Source organism: Centropristis striata, chromosome 3 (assembly GCF_030273125.1).
Source record: "Centropristis striata isolate RG_2023a ecotype Rhode Island chromosome 3, C.striata_1.0, whole genome shotgun sequence".
NCBI classification, from domain to species: Eukaryota; Metazoa; Chordata; class Actinopteri; order Perciformes; family Serranidae; genus Centropristis; species Centropristis striata.
In genome coordinates, this window is record NC_081519.1 from 8467956 (window position 1) to 8490507 (window position 22552).

At 38.2% G+C, this 22552-nt stretch overlaps 1 protein-coding gene across 1 annotated transcript; it reads right to left on the reverse strand.

The window, feature by feature from the left end:
* Window positions 1-1200: 1200 nt before the first annotated feature.
* fancd2 (FA complementation group D2) lies at window positions 1201-21267 on the reverse strand. The gene is made up of 44 exons (XM_059330025.1): window positions 20953-21267; window positions 20638-20698; window positions 20164-20298; window positions 20007-20074; window positions 19819-19925; window positions 19179-19239; window positions 18955-19007; window positions 18785-18863; window positions 18485-18609; window positions 18293-18380; window positions 18105-18209; window positions 17878-17978; window positions 17464-17575; window positions 17304-17339; window positions 16627-16773; window positions 16303-16437; window positions 15557-15688; window positions 14933-15040; window positions 14720-14829; window positions 14570-14624; window positions 13496-13615; window positions 13281-13354; window positions 13039-13182; window positions 12058-12158; window positions 11852-11967; window positions 11142-11250; window positions 10917-11015; window positions 10717-10811; window positions 10481-10636; window positions 9201-9317; window positions 8830-8958; window positions 8607-8725; window positions 8348-8458; window positions 6737-6867; window positions 6550-6649; window positions 5079-5201; window positions 4818-4911; window positions 4513-4584; window positions 4235-4273; window positions 4061-4135; window positions 3255-3329; window positions 2696-2842; window positions 2522-2614; window positions 1201-1762 (listed from the first exon to the last, which is right to left on the reverse strand). The coding sequence occupies exons 2-44, from the start codon at window positions 20696-20698 to the stop codon at window positions 1682-1684; spliced, it is 4338 nt and encodes a 1445-aa protein (XP_059186008.1). The 5' UTR covers window positions 20953-21267; the 3' UTR covers window positions 1201-1681.
* Between the last annotated feature and the right edge of the window lie 1285 nt (window positions 21268-22552).

A 22552-nucleotide genomic window follows, 5' to 3' on the forward strand; every position in this document is an offset into this window, starting at 1 on the left:
ATTACTTTGTTTACATTAATAACACCGTCAAAATACTACATCTACATTATCTAAGCAATTATATAAATAGTGCTCATCACAATGAAATATCAACCTTGGTTAGTGACCACAGAATACGCATTTGTGGCAAAAGTACCCCCTCTTTTCATTACCATGGTTCAACCCAAAAGCTGTACAGAATGATGAGCGCTGTAAGAGAAAAGCGGGGATTTTCCGTTTTCTTTTTAATATTTTGTTGGTTATTATTTCCCCTGCTTTATAAATGATGTGAGGGACTTATCTATGGGATGTTACTGCTCTCAGTCAGTTTTCAGTGCTGTTGTATGGACTGTAGACTCAAACACTGAAGGTTTTGTTCAACCAGCTTTGCAAAGTCCCATTGACGTCAAGTTCACCAAACTATGGAAATGCATTGAAAATATGGAGAAAAGACACCCAAGTAGTTCATTTCTTTAACTTTGCCATTTTAACCAGGGGTCATTAAGAGGACTGATGTTGCCAGAATGATTTACTGGCTGCATTTGGGATTATGGTTTATAAAAGCAGAATAACTTCCCAAAGTATTATTGTGATAGACAATACAGTTTGTACTACCTTTTAAGCATAAATGAACATTATTATTTTTGTATGTGAACGAAAGAAAAAAAAACAATAAAGAGAAGTTTGATTAAAAAAAAAAAGTTTGTACTACCTGCCTTACATTTTTTATCCGTAACTCTCAGTTGTCTCCATGAATCTTAACCAGGACTCTCAAAAGGGAGCATTTAATTTAACAAAAACAGAACCTACAAATAAGAGTTTTCTGGAAGCTAGTACAAGTGAGTATTTGAGTAAAACATACACTAAAGATGATGTCCCTCTTGGTTTCTGTTAAGTCTGCTTCATTATAATGTCATAGAAACAGTTTTCTTCACATCAGTTGTTTTACAGGGTGTCCGGGATGTATTAATGTGTGGGTTAAAGGTTCTGTATAAGAATTTATATTCTACCATTACATTTAGTTTATAAATCCTGACTTTTGTGTACAAAGTCCCAATGACACCTTTATTTAAAACTTAAAGTGCTGTTCCTCTTTATGGGATTTTTCATGAAACAATGTCAGTGTTTCCACACACCTCGAAGTACACTTTATATATAAAAAAATTGAATATTTTTTGTCATAAAGACTGTGAGAAAAGTACAAGCTGTTAAAAAAAGCTTCATTGTTTATCACACACAAGACCTGAGATAGATGATTGAATGGACAATGGATTCTACATTAAACAAATATTAATTTTAAGAAATATATTGAATACTGAATGAAAAATGACACTGAAACAATCTGTCAACAATCTGTATTTTATCAAACAGAATTTTCCCCCACATTTTTCCCCAGAGAAAACACCTAATTATTAGGCATGTTTTATCTTCAACAGAAAAGAATACCTGTACAAGTACATAAATGCATCTCATTAATTTTTTGTGCTTACAGTAATATTGCCACATACGTGAGAACACAAGAATTGTGATTATTAGTATTATTGATCCAATACTTGAAAACTGCCCAACGAGTCGCAGTTTCCGATACATTGAGAAAGTTTATGTAAAGAAAACCAACTGGTCATTTGAGACATGAAAAGAGGATCCACAAATGGGTTTTTGACCCAAATGCAAAAGTTCAAAATCAGAAGCAACAGTTCTGTCAGTCAGAGTCATCTGTAATATTGTCTGGATCTTCATCTATGTTGACCCTCTTACTTTCCTCAGAGTCGGTCTCCTGGGCCTGATGGGAAGCACATGAGAAACATTTGGCAAGCACGCTTAAAAACAAACATGATTAAAACTGTGAACCTGCCTGCATAAAGCAGCATTAGGCGGAAATGACACCATATCAAACATTTTCCCTGTTGACTGTGTCAGCCACTAATCATTAGCTTGGTTAGGAGCTCCAGTTCTTATCGGCAGACCTTCCTCCACAGCGTAAACTGCCTGTTAACTGACCCCTATTGTTTAAATTTCACAAGTTATAAATTACTTTAAGAAATGACTGATTCAGCAGCAGTAGAAATATTGATTGGCTGGCTTATATATCTGACTGAATTATTAGTGTGCAGCTTATCCCTTCATATAAAACCTGTGTTTTCAGCCACTTAACTCCTACTTACACATGACCATACTTGAGGGTTACTTTTTTGTGTCTTTATTACGCAATTAAACAGCATAGGTTTGAGAGAAAAACTATCGACACTGCACTGAAAAATTTTTTATAGCAAAAGCAAAACTTTTCTTTTGTTCCCGAATCATTTATTTTTAATGTATGACAACTAATTCTGTGTCAATTCACTGCTTATTGTAATAAACTATATGTCTTGATGTCTAAAAACATTTAGTATACAATTAGTATATATGTTATTTAAATATACAAATAACAACAATCTATTGTCTTCTGTGATAATACAAAAAAATAATTGGAACACATCTGCTGGGAGCCAATCCTATTCTTGTATTAGATGTGAACATAATGCCTGCAAATGGAAGGTACCTCATCCTCTGACTGGTCCTGAGGCAGCGGTTGCTCCTCTTCTTCATCCTCGTCCTCACTTCCCTGAGACCTCTGAGAAAGAATCTCTTCGCCCTGAAGGATATGCATCGTTACTTGAAGTGATCGTCTCAAATATGTGAGGAGACACAAACCCTAAGTTTAGTTATGCTGTACCTTCAGGTTGCGATTCTTCAGGTTGCCGATCCAAAATGCTTCCTGACAGTTGTTGAGCATCAGCATGGCCTTCACTCTGTAAACAAACAGCTCCAGGCTCTTCTTCAAGGCCGGTACGTGGTTGGTCAGGCTTGTATCCTGTTGAATCTGAGCAGAAACACATTATGACAAGGTTAGACAACACCTGAGGATTAACACACACACTGTTCAGACTCTGGCTGTCTCTTCTCTAACCCATTGAGGCCTAAAACACCTGTCAAACCTCTGGGCGATTTTAAAATAAGCCCCTAAAACCTGAAGTTTTTCTGGAAATTCAACAGAAGTGTCAACGCTTCTACTAAATAATAGATTTTTCAGCCTCTGTAGCAGATGGAAATGAAATTCAAAAAGTATTTGAGAGCTTATACAAATACTACAAAACGACATATACGCTTTCCAGGCTTCAATGGGCTAATATAACAGGAAGGTTTTGTAATCCTGGATAAGTACATGCAGAGAGATGTGTTCAATGAAAGAAATTAGAAATAAATGAGCTATCAGCTGTTTGATGTGTACCTACCTTAGAATGTCCACACATGTGATGGAGCTGCCGGGTGCTGAGCTGGAAGGTTTTTAGAAGGTTTTGGACATCCTCCTTAAACAGACAAACTTTATTTAGGATGTTTTTACACAACAACACAGAAGGTTTTTTTGTGCTTAGCCATGCTCTACTGTCAACTAGAGTTGAACAATTAGAAGAATTAGAATTTTATCAAAATTGCAATACAGACAAGTAATATTCGCTAAATGCAAAATATGCAGCAAAATACTATTTTGAATTAAGTAATGTTGTGCTGAAGAGATGTTCCGGCCTACAAATCATTTCTACAGCCAAAAAGGATCACTTTAAAATATTTTATAAAACGCATGAATCATCATGAATCATATCACAATTACAATATCAGTCAAAATAATCACAATTACATATTTTTTCAAAAAAGCATTTTTTCAGCTCTAGTGTGACCTCATGTTTGAATAAGCAGAAAACACATTTGTGTATACTTATACGTAGATTTATAAAGCAGGGTATAAAAACTTGTTTGGTGATGAACTAGAAAATCTTACAAGTACAATGAGATGAATGCTTTTGTGCCTTAATACAATATGTTTTAATACAATATTTTCTTAAGGTTTGGGCTTATATTTAAAAATCTATTTATATAAATAAGCAACAGCACGAGTAAAGTATTGATTAGTAGTTAATTGGTGGTCTGTTTATTAATTTGTTCTAATATCAAATCAGGAATCGGGAAAATGTATGAACTAATTTCATGTTTTTTAGGTCATGCTTCACAAAATTTCACAATTTAACAATTTAAAAATCACCTTGTGCCTTTTGAAACTGTTGTCCAGTAATGGCATTCCCAACTTCAGGAAAGACTCCAGGAAAAGGCGACCATACTACCAATAACAACATTATAATCAGTTAATACAAAATCTCATCAGTTTTATCTGAATGTGATATCTTTTTCAGCACACACACACACACAGCTAACTCACCTTAAGGCACGCGTTGAGCACTAGCCGGGAATCAAACACCTGTGGGAAGAGATTAGAGACAAATACATGAGCAGATCAACCTAATTGAAACACAACAAACCTATGAAATATTATATAAACACTATAAGATTGCACTCTAATTTAACCTGCAGTAGGAGCTACCCAAAACTAATGAAACACTATAACAAGAAAGAAATGACACAGTACTTGGCTGAATGCTGTAATGCTGAGGTCAGGTACAAAAATGCATTAACAGCTAATAGATCCTGCTAACAGACCTTAACTAGGTTGACCAGGATATGAAAGTCTCTGACAGCCAGGTTCCACGTCAGCAGCTTCTCACTCTGAGCCTTGAAGGAGGACATGGGTAACACATTTTTGTAATGAAAAAAGCACATGCACATGTTAATAATTAAATAAGAAACTGTTAAACTTCCACTTTTAAGTAGATGTGTATCAGTGTTTTGTGGCTCTGATCACATTAAGCTGTAAGGTACACTGTAAGCATAAAAACACACAGTGCAGTCGACAGTAAACAACCAGATCCGTGCAGTGCAGTGCAGTGCGACACCTAGTGGCTGACCTCAGTGTTGTCGCTGACTTTTCCAGCAGGAATCTTCCTGACGGCTTTTTCCAGCTCTGACAATAAAACTTTGTAGAAAACCAGGAATGTCTGCCTAAAAAAAAAGAAAAATATTGAGAGTGAAAGATGAAGCTATAAATAAATATACTGTTACTGTTGATTAATTGTGACTACAAAAGGCTACTTTTGTATAATCACTAACTCACAAGCAACCTTCTATTATTCTCAAAGTACAAAAGGCTGATGGTGATGGGGATCTACCTGCTAAGAGTGGGCCATGATGCAGAGCTTTCATCTTTTGATGCATTGATGAGCTCAGGGATTCCTTCCCCAGCTATTTCCTCCACTGCCTTCAGAACATCATTGACATGCTCGAGGTAAATGCTACACAGGAGAAAAAATAAAACATTAGATGCTTGCTCACGATAACGGTCATATATCATATATGATATTCAAAGGTTTTTCCCAGAAACTGTGTGCTTTATAAATCTGATAAAACTTCTAGGTGCTTTACCATTATGTGTTGCTGTTTACTGCAACATGTGGAGTGTAAACAACCAGATCCATGGGTCATTTCCCTGAGCAGTTTGCATTACCAATAACCAGATTAGCTAGTATAAACATAACATATAAACATAGAGGTTAATTTAAGCCGTTTCAGAGATGATGGCTTTTAATGAATTATGTTTGCTTTACTGACTTGTGTGTGAATAATTAACACAAGCTCGACAAATATTGGAATTTAAAGGTGTTGTATACAACATTAAGAATAGCAATATAGCAGTAAAAAAATACTTGCAACATAAAGATATAGTGGTGTAATAGCGTCCTGAGGAGCAAATAAAATCATGCTATATTTTGTGTTTTGGAAGCCGAGCTTCTCTTTTCTTTTGGTGGCTGGTCCGGCACTGCCTGCATGTACGTGCATGCGAGTCTGTACCTTTGAGACGTTTTTTCCCTAACCATGCTGGGTCATGTGTCGGTTAGTGCTGATAACAACCTACATTCTGCGATGATAGTTATCTGCAATGATAGTTATCAGCCAGGTCACCCCAACTGACACACCTAACATATATATTAAAAAAAAAAAAAAAAAAAAGCTCTTATTCTTTTCTCTTCTTTTCTTCTTTAACATATAGCACTCCTTTAGCGATGACAGTTTGCTCTTAAAGTTATGTACTTACTTGATTCCTATGGTCTATGTCTAGTACCATCAGGTTGAATGCACTTATTGTAAGTCGCTTTGGACAAAAGCGTCTGCTAAATGACATGTAATGTAATGTAATGTGTATGTGCAACCAATTCCAGCCCAGACTATGAATGTCAATCAAGCTGTGGTGAAAGCAGTGTGGAGCCAATCACAGCCCGGACTTTGAACTTTGTTCTGAAAGTTGTGTAAAGCTCCTTTAAGGCTAACACCAATACAGATATCTGAGACCTTTAAAAAGCTGATCATATTTCAAAACATTTTACAAGTGGAACTCACTTTTCGTTGCTCTGTGGTGGTCAAACTATGAAACAGAATCATCTCAAAATGACCACAAACTTTGCCAAGGGCAGCTCTGTACTGCAACTTCTATTTCAATATTTGCCCATATATACTAACACCAACATCTCCATGTCCAGTGTATTAGTTCGACTCGAATACAAGCAATTTGGTTGCTGTCCATCAATTTTGCATGCAACTGTTTTTGTTTTGTTCGGGATGGCCCTTTCTGACATGCAGACAAACCTCAGCAGACTGTGAAGCGCTTCATTGAATTTGTTCCCTCGCTCCTTCTCTCCGCTGGCGGTCACCCACTCTTGGCTCAGGAAACGTTTTGCTAGGGAAGCTGAGACGAAAAAACAGAGGCATTTATCATCACAGTTTTTTGGACAGCAGATACGTTTATTCAAGTGAGGCGCCATGTTTGGCTGACCGGTCTGCTCTCTGTAGGCAGCAGGGTTTCCTCCTCTCTCCGACACAGTGGACAGCAGCTGGGAGAGACACAGGGCTGTGCTGAGACTTGGCACTGTGCTGCGAAAGTTCGTCAAGTACTCAAAGCTGTCTCTAAACAGAGTGGAAAGGGGGCAGAGAGGGAGTGTCAAAAACATAGACAAATAAAATGCTGCTATTAACAGTTTGTTTTGAAACTAATTGCAAAAGTCCTGTGTTCTTTTCTTGGTCCATGGATCTTAAATAACACATTTATTTTAATTGCATGGTAAAAAGTTGCTCTAAATTCAGTTATTTAGAGAATTGTGCTGGGTTTTTTTTGTAAATGTTGTTTTCTGTCGTGAGCAAAAAGGTTAAGTAAGTAAGTAAAGTTTATTTATAGAGCACTTTTCACGGATAAAATAAAAAAACAAAGAGGAATATAAGAACATTAAAACACAATTAAAACACAATGAAACATCAAATTATAAAGTAATATGTTCAATGCAAGTTGATCATCCAAATGCATGTTTAAAAAGATACAGCTGAAACCAGAAGTTTACATACACTATATAAAAAGACACATATGCTTTTTTTTCTCACTGTCTGACATGAAATCAGACAATCACTTTTCCTGTTTTAGGTCCATTTGGATTAGGATTTGGAATTTTCCCAAATTGTTTCAAGGCATAATAATGTTAGTGTATGTAAACTTCTGACTTTGAAGAAAGTAATACAAATTGTCTTTAAAAAATCCTTCTCTCATTATTCTGGCATTTAGCAAATAGAAATAATTTTGGTAATCCTAACAGACCTAAAACGTGATTGTCTGATTTCATGTCAGACAGTGAGAAAAAAAGCATATGTGTCTTTTTATATAGTGTATGTAAACTTCTGGTTTCAACTGTAGGTCTTAAGGTGATTTTTAAAAGAGTCCACAGAAATAGCGGACCACGGGGGAGGAGGCAGAGAGTTCCAAAGTTTGGGTGCCACATATTCAAATGATCGATCACCACGTGTTTTTAGACGGGCAGGTGGAACAGACAGGAGATGAAGTGTGTTCAACCAAAGAGACCGAGCTGACAGATAGGGGTGAAGTAGTTCTACAATATATAGGGGAGCCTGACCATGTAATGCTCTATATGTGAGAGTAAGAATTTTAAACTGAACCCTGTATGCAACAGGGAGCCAGTGAAGAGACTGCTGGGGCCGGGGTGGTGTGAGTGTTTGATTGTTTGAACTAGTGAGTAATCTTGCGGCACCATTCTGAATTGACTGAAGGTGATCAAGAGTTACTTAGTGAGGAGAAAAGTGTGTTACAGAAATCCATAAGAGGTGAGACAAATGCATGTATAAGCATCTCAAGTTCCGCTTTTGAAACTACAGATCTCAGTAAACTGATGTTTCTAAGATGAAAACAAGCAAGATCTGGTCAACCGCTTTACATGTTTGTCAAACAATTTAGACTTATCAATGAACACCCCTAAGTTACTGTAACTTTGTCAGCAGTGAGAGGCCACCAAAGCTGATTAAAAGAGATTCAGAGACAATTAACTAAAACAAACATAGCTTATATATAGCAGTTATTCTGCTGCTCTTAAACATCATCACTCACTTTACAAGCTGCTCCAGGGTCAACTCGGCACTTCCCTCTTTTAATCGTTCAGCCAAAACTCTCAGAGCCTTCTTCAGTAAGCTCCGCTGTCCCGGCTGACTGAATCCAGACCTGACACATACACACAAACACAGATTCATTACAGAGAATAAACTAAACAGAAGCCAGACACGCCAACCCCTCCAAAGGCATACCGCTCCGACATTTGATAAAATGAAAAGATTCAATGTCTGATATGAAAGTGGGTGGTCCTCCTCACCAGCTAAAGGTGGTGTTCAGGACCTGCAGGAGCAGCTGGTAGGCTGAGGACATCAGCTGGTGCTCCTGAACATCTGTAGCAGGTCCGTCCACGACGCCATTGTTCTCAGACAGCAGAGTCTGGGAAAAAATGCATTAAGATAAACAAACATAGCAAAAATGTTTTTGGACAACTGGAAGAAAGAGATAAGCTCATCACTCATGTCCACAGGTTGTGTTTGTACTTGGAAATGGTTGTGGCAGTTCTCCAGGTGTGAGCAGAGGGCGGGCAGCAGGTGGACGCAGAACGAAGCGATATCCTTGGAGCTCTTCTGTTGGAGGTGAGAGAAGCCCACGCTCTTATCGCTTCTTCCCTGCACAAGACAACATGTTGTGAAGTTTCTTCTCATATAAGCCCCCATATTACAATTTCATACATGCCTTCATTTTATTTTCCTGTATCAAAGAAAGTCTAAGAAAGCAGTAATAAATATTGAAACCGTTTTCTCCCCTCCAGGCATTGTCAAACATTTCTGCCCGTTTTCACATTACAAGAGCTTTCATAACTCTCTGTCTGTTTTGCATTTATTACTGTATGCATTAGTCTTTTTTGCACCTTGAAGAAAGGCATTCTCTTGGCAGGGGCAGCTGTAAGACTGAACTCCAGCTTGCGAAGCATATCCTCCAGCAGGAACACCAGCTCAGCAGGACCCAGCAGAACCTCCTCTCGCACCTTAAACATGTAAAAATATGAGAGTTTAAAAAAAAACTGTTTATAAATGTCTGTGGTGCATAGATTTTTTGCAATTTACTAAAACTACACGCAGAGACATTGATTCCTCTACAATCCAAATAAATCCTCATGCTTCCAAAAAATAATCTCAGTGTCAGAGGATGTTTGGGTAGTAATATTCCTGGATATAGGTTTAAATTTCTAACTTCAATGGAAAGAGTCTCTGTCTGTCCTTTGATATTCTTGACAACCATTCGATCAACTTCAGGCCCAAGGAAGTGCAGTGTGTTACATACACACTGTGTGTTGTAGTGAGAGGGACCCTGGTAAACTGTTACATCGCTGAACGGCATGCTGTGTTGCTAGCTATAGTACATTTTCCAGGGAAAGATTAAGAGAGACCAGAGATGTTACATTGTTGCAAACTCAATTTATCAAGCATCAGCAATATACCTTTCAGAATGATCACTTTTGTATCAGGAAATACTCTTGTCCAAAATATCAAGCTTTTAGCAAATGACGCAGATACTCTAGCACTGCTTGGGGACACAACAATGTCATGGCATGTCCTCAAGACTCAAGGAAGTGTAGTGTCAAGTGTGAAGGTGTTTAAGTCAGATAGGCCTCCCACAAACAGGCACGAGGTTGAGGATGTAATGGCACATTTAAAACATGAGAAAATGAAATACAGGATCAGGGGTTCAACCCAGAGATTTTATAAGGTCTGGCAGCCATTACTGAATTATTCACTTACAATTCCCTGCTGGCAACACTAGGACACAATTGATTCACAGGCTCTGTAATACGTCAGGTTTTTTTTTCTCTCCTTAATGTCCTTTTTTCTGTATTATTGTCACTTTATTATTGTATATGTTGGGGTTGCTGTTTGGGGACTTGTTCATTTTTTATAAGTGTTTACAATTTAAAACCCAAGTGTGAAGGTGTGTGGATGAGCAGTTCTTGTGCACTACACGAGGCCAAGCAACCAGCCTGTTACCAACAAGCATGTGTTGAATGACCACTCCAGTAGTATATAAGCTGCTAAACTAACACTACCCCTAAGCTTTAATATTTTCAAATAATTCACAACACATTCAGTAATATTGTAAAGAAACACAAGATGACTCCTCCAAACTAAACGTATTTGTTATTCCTGTCCTAACCTTGGTGTGGAGCTCAGAGTCCAGCAGTGAGCGGGACAGCAGGCCACACTGCAGCACATTCAGCACCTCCGTGTCCAGCTCCCTGAAGAACTGCCTGTAGGACACCAGACTGACTCCTGGCCGGGTCTCCTTTTCTTTCTCCTTTTCTGGTTGCTCCTTTAGCACAAGCAGAATCACCTTTTTAGCTTTGTTTACATGAATACAAAAAGAGATGAATACGAGAGATCGAGATTTACCTGCTGAGTTTTCTCTGCTTCAGTCGATTCATCGAGCTGTGAGCTGCTCTCTGAGGAGTTCTTACCCGGGGCCTTCCTCTTCTTTCCTGTACCGTCTAAAAAACATGCGAGTTAGACAATTATGTGAGTACTTGATCCCTTATTCAAAGTATTTGGTTTCATTAAAGGGGAGTAAATTATCTTCTTTTAGGCACGGTTACCTTTCTTTGCCTTATTCGCAGGTGCAGCAGAACTAAGTGTAACCGCGTCAGTGCTTTCTCCATCAAAGTTTGCAATAGGTGGAACATAGCCAGGTGTTCCTGAAAAACACAAACAGTTAGTTAGTTAGTTATTATTTTAAACTCTTAGTAGAATGAACACCACATGATATTGTGAGTAAACTGGGTATAACATGGGTATAATGAGCTATGAGATCAGAAACTCACCTGCTAAAGCTCTCTCCAACAGCGTCTGAAGGTAGGTGATGTTCTGCAGACGGGTCATCACTTTCATCTTCATGTCAGTGTCTGTTTGTCTGCAGAACGCATTTACGACCTGTCACAGAAAAGGCGGGAAGACACGGCTTTAGATAAACGTATCCTTCTTTTAAGAAAATCCCTCACGTGCAGTTACGGAACAGGATTAGGGCAAGTAGGAGAAAATTATAATGAGAGGAGGAAAAATAATCAATTATGCAGAAAAAAGTAAAAATGACAAGAATAAAATCGACTTTTTGAGTTTCGGTGAAGTAGACTGCAAGCTACAACTTAATTTTCTTCAATTTGTCTAATATATGTCTAAAATATTCAAATAAAGTACTTAAAATCTGATTTTCCCAAAACAATAGTTGTAGTAACCTTCTACCAAGAATAGTTCATTTATGCGTGGGGGGATTTTAGTACTACTACACCTTTAAATATTCTGGTTATTGCTAATTTTATGACATTGATGAAAAATCGGGTTGTAGCTTGCAGTCTACCTAACTGACATGCCGTTTCTACTTATTGAAACAAGTTATGGGAACAACAAATCTGTGAATATCTTTCTAACTTCACTGAACGCAAAACATTTTTCTCTAACTGCATAATGAAAAAAAATCCTCTTCTCATTACTTTTTTCTCCTACTTGGACCCAATCCGCTTCCCTGTGCAGTTACCTCTCTGAACCAGTTGATGGCGTTAAACAGCAAAGAACAGAGGAACTCCCTCTCAGCTTTTGACAAACTCTCCATTTTCTCTACTACGCCCATGTCTGTTAGGACCAGAGGGCAGCCTGTAAACACACAGACACAAATTAGTCTACAGCCATAAAAAGGAGAACTAAGTGGTTTCCAGAAGAAAAGTTTAACTTCAACTTCCTCACCTAGCAGGGCGTCGATCTCCTCCAGGTTTCCCTGGTGCTGTTTCTCCTCACAGAGTCTCAGGAGGCGAAAAAATGGTGACAGACAGAGTGGAGACACTCGCCTGCACCCAAAACACAAAAATAAACACCTCGTTCATCTGACTGCATTGCAAGTGTAACTAGAAAATTTCCTCTGGGGAAATTCTGAAAGGGCCACGGGGGCTACTGCCGGTGTGTGTACACTATGATGACATTCTTCAGAGATTTCAAACTATGCCCTTTAACCTCAAAATATGTGTGTGTGTGTGTGTGTGTGTGTGTGTGTGTGTGTGTGTGTGTGTGTGTGTGTGTGTGTGTGTGTGTGCGTGTGTATCTGTAACTGTAATCACATCAAAGATCAAAGGCAATCAGATCAAAGCAATCAAGAGAATTAACTGACACCTGTTAATGAAAGAGTGACAGCAGCCAGAGGTGGACTGGAATTTCTGGCCTTGAACAGAAAGCATTTTTAATAATCTCAGAATTTCTCCAAAAATGATCATGGTCATTGAACAGGGATTGATAAAAAACTATATGACCTAACGAAACATGGATTAATACACCGATACACAAGACTTGTGTCTACTGTTTAAAGTTTAAATGGAGTCTCTAGGTGAAATTATGCCGGAGAAGTAAACGTTTAAAAATCTCCAATTATTGTTCTTTTTCGCTCATTTTTAGTCGGCCGTCCCATTCATTTCAATGCAAAATTTTGGGCAAATTCGTATTCTGTAGAGAAAAGTAAGAGCACACCGATCCCGATCAAACCGCACATTTTGATGTATAATTTCTCCTGCAACTCTTCAAGTTGTAGGACTAGTAGCGGGACGAAATTGCGTCCGGAAGAGGAAGAAGAAAAAATCCACAGTATAACAGTAGTGCTCGGTGCGATTGCCCCGAGGCCCTAATAATATTTTGTTGTCAGAGCTGGTTAGAGGTAATAATGGGAGTGGGGTGACTGACTTGTTTGCCTTCTTGGTTTGATTCTTCTGCTCTACTTTGTACTGGATGTCTTTGGCCAGTAGAGGCAGCAGGTTGATGGCGATGCCTTGCTGACTCTGTTCTTCCTCCAGGTCGTACATCACAGTCGGCGTAAAGGGAAAGGACCTGAGGCACACAGGGAGGAGGGGTATATTACAGTCCTTATAGAAAAATGTTTTTAATCATATTAAAAGGAGTAATATCTTATGCCGTCCATTACTAACCCTGATATGGCAGGCCCAAGATCCACCACAAAGTCAACCTGAAAGTCATCTAAGACACTCATGCCGATCTTTTCCTGTTGATAGGAAAATAACCAGAATGCTTAATCGTGTCGTAGTCACGTCTTATATTGGATGTGTGTCAAAAATGTTATAAATGAAGAGATAAGAGGAGCTTTTAAGATAGGAATTCTGGTAAATGTTTGTCTAAGACACACCTGCACCTGTGGGTCCAGGGTAGAGCTCAGGATCAGGTTGGCCAGTTCATCGTAGTACAGAGCTGCAGCCTCAGGTGAGCTTTCACTGCTGGACTTCACCAGCTCCAACAGGCCTGTCACCTGCAACAAGCGACACACACAACCATATAGATATCTGATGTCTGACCGTGAAAAGAGTCTCAATGTAGCCTGATCCAGGTTTATCAGTCAATCAGTGGTGATACATTTAACAATCTGTGAATAAATACAAATATCAAATATATGTATATATATATTTTGTGAAGTTGAAGTAAAAAATCTGTACATAAAATGTTCATAATAGCGTTCATACCGAAAGTTGACAATTGTATTACTGGGCTCTGTCAGACATTTAAATGAAAAATCTATCTTTTTAAGAATATATAAAAAAAATACAAAGTGGATATTTCAAAATAAAGGTGTATCTTAAATATGATATGTATCGATATTTTCACTTTTTCCCTATATTTTTATGTGGAGTATCCACCAATTTTTCACCACTCTGCAAAGGTACCCAGAGAGCTACGTTCTCATACTAAAAGAACTTTATTCTGCAATGCATTACATTGTCAGCCAATTCTATAAATAATAATAATAACTGAGAAATTAAAGAATAAATTGCTAAATAAACATCATTACTGTTCAGTTTCAGTCAATTGCTGACTATCAAAAAAAAAAAAAAAAATGACAACATTATAGCATGTTGTTGTATTAAATATTGTATTTAAAAAAGTTTTAATAGTGGCACATATCAGAAAGCATACACACTGATACCAATAGGCCTTCTGATAGGCCAATATCGGCCAATAATAATGTCAACCGATATATCTGTCGGGCTCTAAGGTTGATCCATATTGATGTTATCTAAACATGCCAGAAGTTATGGATTGTTGTTGTAAGTCATTGTCAAACCTAAGCCAAGTAAAGCCACAAGTAAAAGTGATAATGTAATCAAAAGTAACACAATAAAAAGCAAACTAATGAAAAATGCTTAACTGCAATATCTTTTCAACATTCTCGCTGTTCATTCTGATTGTATTAATGTCTGATATGCACCTGTCTGAGTGTCTCCTGGGATATCGACCCATTCTGTGACTCCTTCACTTTCAGCCTGCGGGGGGGGGGGGGGGGGGGGAGACAGCAATGAGATAAAGTGACAGAATGAACAAGGAAAATACTGCTGTTGTCTGTGAGTATGAGCCCTGCCTGGAGGCCCCCATGCTGCCTATGATCATGACAGCTCCAATGATACCAATGCGCTTGTATTTGGGGACGGTGCTGGAGAGCTGCTTGCGGATCACTATGTGCATGTCATCCTGAGAGAGGGAATAAAATGAGTGAGCTCGGTCAGCGGCTGAGAGGCTGCCAAGAAAAGGCAAAGGAAGAAAAAAAAGCCAGAATGATGTCATGAATTTGTACCTGGATGTGAGATCCCTGCTGCTGTTGCCCAAAGGCCAGTCTGCTGAGAAGCTGGAAGAGTCTGCGGATCTGTTGGGGTGTGAGGTTGTCCATGTAGTCCAAGATTCCCTGAATCAAATATTGTGCTCCATTAAAAAACCTCGTAACTAAACCTTTATAACACAGGCACCGTTTTTTCATACATCAATTCTGCTTAAAATTAATTCATATTTTTTTTCAGTGAGTTTTGGTCAGCAGCTATAACAGCAGATGTATGGATTAGGGGTGTGCCATATCGTATCGTTCACGATAATATCTATATATGTTAAGAGAATCCACCACAGAATTTACAAGAAGACTGTCAAAATAAGATGCCTCAAATAAAACATACAATAACCTTTATTCTCCTTTATAAAAAGAGTCAAGAGTATTTTTTTTGTATTTGGCAACTGTTGAGATTTGCACTTCACACTACATTTTAGATTTTTAATTATTCATGCAGACTACAAAAAAAAATCATATTTTCTATCTTTTTAAGTATTTCCTAATATCGTCAAGAATATCGTTATCGTAAAAATAGCCTGAAATATCTTGATATTCTTTTAGGGCCATATCGCCCACCCATAGTATGGATGACCTCCTTACCTTAACAAAAACAGCATACAGAGACATTTCTGAGGGTTTTTCTGTAACAAGGCCGCAGAGCAGCTCCAGAGCCATGTCCACCTCCCCACCCACACCGCTGCACACATGGGTCACTAACGAGCCCACCACCTCCTATAAAACAGAAAACAGGATAAAATTAAGAGTTAAGTCCATTGGCTGCAAAAAAACAAAAAACATAAACACAATTATGCACATTTAACCCATAAGAACCCACGGTGACACGGGTGTCACAAACATTTTAAATGTTCTAGTAATGTTCATGTACATTTTCTCAAGTACATAAGTGTGTTTTTCCATGTTCTACAGCTACAGTAGCTTGCTGAGAAGCCATCCAATGAGGCAGTGTTATTTATATGTATGATATATGTTATGGAGATGAAAACAAAAATGCAAATGCTTATTTGTTTATATATATTATTGATTTATTATTATTTTGTTACTTAAAAAGAAATCTGAAAAATAATTTGTTGTCTAACAGCACTATTAATGTCAAAATTTTGATAAATGTTGTGGAGATTTGATGGAATTTGAAAATAACCAATATTATAAACATAAATAGCATAAACATATATTGTAATGTATATGTCACATCACAGATCTTTTTTTTTTTATTTAATAATTGTGTTCTATGTGGTTCACTTGGTCTGTGGTAGATCCCCTATAATTTTCCTTTAAGGATAACTGGGTCTGGGTTCTTATGGGTTAAAAGAAAACCCTAAACCCACCTGTTGGCAGTAAGAGTCAAAAGCAGTGAATGAGTGTCGATACATGTGTCCACCAAAGGGCACCAGGCAGGGGTCAGGGGAGCGCAGCAAACTCTGAGCCAGAGCCAAGATGGAGGGGAAATACCCTCGCATGACCTGGAGAATCATCATTAACATATACAACATTATTAAAATAATAATGAACTCGCACATCTCATACAAACATGCAGTACAACATGTTTTACACAGCAGAACACCAGGGGTGGTAATAACTACGGCTATACACAACATCAGCATGGAAAAATAAAGTTGTATTTAAGCTTGAACATTTGCAGATTGACCCACCTGAGCGTAGTCCCTGAAGGTCCTCTGGAGCAGGGCCTCTTGGATCAGTCCAGTCCTCACTTTCACCTTCAGCACCCTCTCGGCCCCCCGCCGGCTCTGGTTGGCGTTGGTGGAGTGGAGGATGAACAGCACCAGCAGATCTATTACCTGATATGGCACAATACATTTTAAGGGTAACATGACATAACATGCACTTGTTTCTCATGATTTGTTTAAGGTCTGTATGTTATGTAAATATGTAACTGTATTCTGTGTTTGCTGCCTCTTGGCCAGGGCTCCCTTGAAAAACAGGTTCTTAATCTCAATGGGATATTCCCTGGTTAAATAAAGGTTTAAAAAAAAAAAGAGAAAAAAAAGGGAGAGATTCATACAGACACACATAAATGTGACACAGAATGGAGTTCCTACATGTACTTGATTACTGCCTGTCAGAATATTAAAACTAGTTTTGAAGATGATAGTTAGTGTAGAGTATGACTTATAATATATTATAAGGTATTTTACATTTTCCAGGCTTAATATGCAAAAGAAAAATCAATATCAATAAAAATAATCAAATTCATTTTTTTTCTTTACAATTTGTCTTAATTATATATATCATGTGTGTTAATTATAGTCTTAATAAACTTGTATGGACAAGTGATCCATTTAGTCAGACCTGAGTGGAGGACACTCACCTTATGGTCCTCCTCTTCGTCTACAGACTCTATTGCCTGATGAAAATCAACACAGTAAAACTTCAGTAAAGCAACACTGAAATTGAGAAGATTGTTATTTAAAAGCATCTTCATATATTGATCAATTAAAGCAACAGGGCTTAGATACTTCATTTCCCACCTTGAGCCAAGCCTCAGATATTGTTTTCTGGAATCGTACTGCTGACTTGATGCCGTCCAATGTTAATGTAACGCTGTCCTGGCTGCTGCCAGCTGCTGGCGCCGAACCGGACCTGCTCCACAACCAGATTTATTAGATTCAAAATAGGTTCCTGACAAAATATACTGATGTTTAGTTGTGAGTGAGTTGGAATGCTATTTTTTTAAACACACCCCTTTCAACTAATTGCCCAATTGCACAGCCTTAAGAGCTGCATATCACGAATGCTGGGTCTTGTTGGTCTTCTGAGAATCTACTGCACCTACTGGTACATTGGTTGCCATGTAGAAATAAACAATATATTAAAACCCTGGATTAATCTGGTTAGTCACATTGGACTGCTATTATATTGAACACTACTGTATGTTGTCTTACGCTGCTGATCCTTTGCTCTGGATGCGGCTCTGTGAGGCCTGCAGCACAGGAGGGAGAACACACTGCTCCAACTCCAACTTTTTACGAAGATTACACACCACCTAAACACAGGAAAAAGACATGCCACATCTTGATCTCAAAATACACATACTATAACAACCAGAGCAAAATTGCTAGTAATGTTTAATAAAATGCTAAATGCTTTGGGCATGACTCTGAGCACTGACCTCATATGCATCAGGGGCTGAGACTGAGTGCAGGATGAACTTGACCACCACAGGCAGATCCTCCAGTTGCACAGCAGCCAAAGTGGCCATAACAGCTCCACGGACCTGAGAGAGCAGACAGTAACAGGTAAACAACACTGCCACAGTCATTTGGCTTTTAATAATGTGCCAATAACAAAAACAACTACCTCAGTGAGTAATGAGGAACTGAGGTTTAGACTTGAGAGGGCGTCCAGGATGGGAACAGTTAGCTGAGTGTTCTCCTGGAGCAAAGAGCTACAGAGAAAAGGGATGAAAATAGCACGAACTATAATCAGCAACAATGAACCCACACACAGTATGAGAAGCACAGATCTGTAGTAGAGGTTTACTGCACATACTTGAGCTCTCTGGCTATATCATTGTGCTGGCAGTCTTCCAGTATCTCTGGCAGGCTGGTGATGATGTCACGTTGAACCTCCACAGGTGCTACTGACACCAGCTCCATGAGCTTTGCTGCCAACTCCTGCAAACAAGAGGCAACAAAGAGGGCAGAAATAAACACATCGCCTTGTAGAAAATAGTGACGACTCCTATGAAGAAGAAAATGAAAATGATTACAGGTCTAATGGAAGAGTAAAAAAGATTTAAAGGCTGTGACTAGTACTGCTCATGCAACATATCATCAGAGAAATGACTACCTTGCTGTCCACAATCCGGTCAAGCCATTTAAGCTGGTTAATTATTGTGTGAGGAATACTGAGCCCTCCATCTCCAGCACTGTGAAGGACAAAACAAGATGACATTTAGAATAAAATTAAGTTGTAAAATGATTAAACTCCTGCAAAGTGAACTTATATGAAATACTGACCCATCAAACATAAATTCAGGGAGTTTCTCGAGCAAGGCATTAATGATGACGGTCTGTGTGAGAAAAAAAATAGTTTTCACAAAGATGCACTGTGCATGCACACTTTGCATGATGCATGGTTGGATGCCTCATGAGATAAAAATACATTTTGAGTTTTTTTGTGCCACATCCTGTGTGAAAGAGCGATGTAGTTGTCTTGTCAGAACCTATACAGAAAATCTTACCTGCAGCATTTCAATCCCCAACAGCATGCGCAGCAGACTCTCCTGGAAAGAGCTAACACAACTGCAGCACACAAGAAAACATGTCAGTATGTCACACCATACACTCAGACCACTGATCTTAGCTTTTTCTAGGTCGTAGCTGCAGCCTTTATGAATTAAAGTCCTGCCTGGTGTTGCCTCTATTAGGCTTCCATGATGTGAGGAGAGTATCTGATAGTGTTGTAGAATGTTGTTAACGATTGTTAGATGAGATAAACTGATATTAAAGTGCCTTTCTGTTGCTTTCAGTATCGTCCTAAAATTCAACAATAATAATTCCCTGAATTTAAAACAAAAAAACTAACTAACAGGAATATATAGGAAGCCCCGATAAAAAAAAATAAAAGATTGTTGTGTGACATGTTACAGTTTAGTTTTCTAATAATACTCAAAAAAATTCTGAGCATCTGGAAGTTCACAATAAAAGTTGTCTTATTTATCTTGAGTGAAAAGCATGCAGTGTGTATCAGACAAATTTGTTACTGTATTCAAAGTGCGGAATATCCGTCTTGTGCAATGTCCTTATTGCAATGACAATAGAGACACAATATATTGTGCAGCTGTAGCCTCTATTAGCACTGGGTCTTTTAATCACAGTCACCTGGAGTCTCCATCAGACAATCGTGGCACACATGGAAGAAGGCAGTTCCTAAACCGCTCAGAGTCCTCAATATGAGACTCCAATCCACTGATGAATTCCTGTACAATCTGAGCAAAAACATTACAATGAAACATACTTCCCTCATGCTAAATGCCTTGACTGCACATAGGAACGGTGTATGTACTTACCCCAGGGTACCTGGGACTCTTCTGTATCTGTTTCTGTATCCTTTTTTGGAAAACTCCCTGGTCGACAGCTGGTGAGGAAAGGATAAGAAAAATCAAAAGTGGATGAATATATTTAATTTACTGACCTGGTAAGAGTGGAAACTTGGATTGAGCGTACCAATCTCATTGGATGTGCCACCTTGTTTTAAGGTTACACCTGCCTCTCGAAGAAAGACAGCAAATACACTTTGATTGGTCTCTTCTGGAGCGGGGTCCTTTGGTGGGCGACCAGTGCTGCGACTCTTCTTTGCCTCTATAGAGCGGAGAATAAACATTTAATAATAAATATTTAATAAATCAGTATCCAGCATAGAAAACTAACCTCCATAATGAGTTAATGGGGGGAGGGGGCTATGCAGTCATGTAGTCTTGTCTGTGTGACGTTAAACATGCAGGGGACCTGTCAGATGATGTCATATTGCTGTCATACTCTTGTGGTACTTTGCTCTCAATGTTAATAATATAGTTAAAGTCCCACTGATATAGCGATCAGGGAATCTTTTTATTAGTTGCGAGGTGAGGAAGTTAACTGGGATCCTCTGTATTGACATATAGTTAGGAAATGTTGCTGTTACGTTGCATGTAAACTTACTAGTTGTGGCAGTAGGTCCCCCTTCTTTATCCACACAGGAGCGTCGTTTTTTACGCATCATCTGATGAAATGCAAAGGACACATTTTAAACTAGGCTAGCATCTCTAGTAGCAAACAAGCTAACACACTGCTATAAGCTAACTTCACTATGGGACTTATACAGCACAATACTATAACAAAAGTAAGCTAGGGTATTAGCTAGTCCAGTAATTCAATATCTATAGCTACGACACAAATATATTATATTTTAAGAATGTCAATTCATATCGATGCTACGTTGTCAAAATCATTCAGAATGATAGAAGTGAGACATACGTTGAAAAAACAGATGAACCCACAGACGACGATATTACGACCCAGACACTGAAGTTACAAAACAAACTTCCGCGCCAAAGTGCCTTGCACGTCATCAACCAAAGTTAGGGATCGTCTTCTTTTAGTTTAGGTAACAGCGGGTAACAGCTAGAAATAAATACCAAATACGTCCAAAATGAATCAAATAAAGCAACTACAGTTTTTTTATAAAGCTCTTTTATAAGTTAGCGTCTTGTCTAAAATCTCTTGTGGTGTTAAAACGGTCTGCTGTTCACCACTACAACGATTGCAACATGTTACAGACGGTCTCTATTTTTATGAATTGGGCTGCATAATTTTACAAACAGTTTGTCCGTTGTTGGGCGGAGTTAGAACTCTGTTGACTTGGTTATTCACGAATACTTTTTTCAGGGATATGCCGTCCACTAAAACATGCACATCCCCAGCCCGATGTACCTCAAGTACTACCTGCTCAACCACATCGAAGAGTGTACAGATGAGAGAGCGGACTCACTGTGGCATGCTTCCTGCTTCGCTTCGAATGGTTAACTAATAGTAATAACTTCTCGATTTTCGAGCTTAAGGAGTCTATTTTGTTTTCCAAAGAGAGTAGAATGCTTAAAGTCCTAGCCAAATAAAGTGTCCATGCGATGAAATAGTGTTAAGTTATAGCAGTCTATGCTGAATACCTGTAGATGTTTTATATCTGTTAGCACCAGTGCTGAAAAAAATGTTCAGATCCCTTACTTAAATAAAAGTACTAACACCACACTGTGAAATTACTCCACTACAAGTAAAAGTACAAAAGTATCAGCATCAAAATGTACCTTGAGTATAAAAAGTAAAAGTACTTGTTATGCAGACCCACTCATTAGATTATCTGTTGACACATTTATGCAAGCAACATTTAATTTTGTAAAGATGGGGTTCATTTTAACTACTTAATATACTGTTATGAGGTTTAACTTTTAAAAGAAATGGCTAGTCACACAATCTTCACCTGAAAAGTAACTAAAGCTCTCAGCTAAATGTAGTGGGGTAAAAATACAATATTTGCCTCAAAATGTAGTGGAGTAGAAGTTTAAAGTTATACAATAGAAATGATAGTAAAATAAGTAAAGTAAACTTGACACGTGCCTCAAAATTGTACTTGTACTCAAAACTGGCCTGTTTAATAGCATGCATGGAGACTTACTTTATGCCATGACAAAAAAAGATTGAAGATGATGATCAGTGTTGACGGCAAAATTAAGACTTACTGGATCACCATTTTCCTTTTAATAGGCAATATAATGGCAAAATTGAGAGTTATTAATTCCATGATTATGATTATATGAGATGATTTGGGCTATATTCATAATTAAGTCGTAAAAGGTCAAAATGTTGACTTATTAGCTCAACATTTTTGTTCACTCTTGTGTGATTTTTGAACACAGAAAGTCAACATTTTACATCATAAGTCCAGCATTGTTTTTTATTTTTACATTTTCTATTTTGTTATTGCACTATTTAATTCTGATCTTGCTGTGTCACTGTGAGTACATTTATTTTTTTATGACTCCAGGCGTCACATCAAGCCTGTACATGTGATGATAAATTG

Bases quoted from the DNA above. Each gene is read 5' to 3' on its own strand.
- fancd2 (XM_059330025.1), bottom strand. From the start codon at position 20,698: ATGATGCGTAAAAAACGACGCTCCTGTGTGGATAAAGAAGGGGGACCT. The intron at 19,926-20,006 runs GTAAGTACATAC...GTTTTTGCTCAG, and splicing joins AGAGTCCCAGGTACCCTGGG to ATTGTACAGGAATTCATCAG. The intron at 14,625-14,719 runs GCAGGGCTCATA...CCCCCCCCGCAG, and splicing joins GGCAGCATGGGGGCCTCCAG to GCTGAAAGTGAAGGAGTCAC.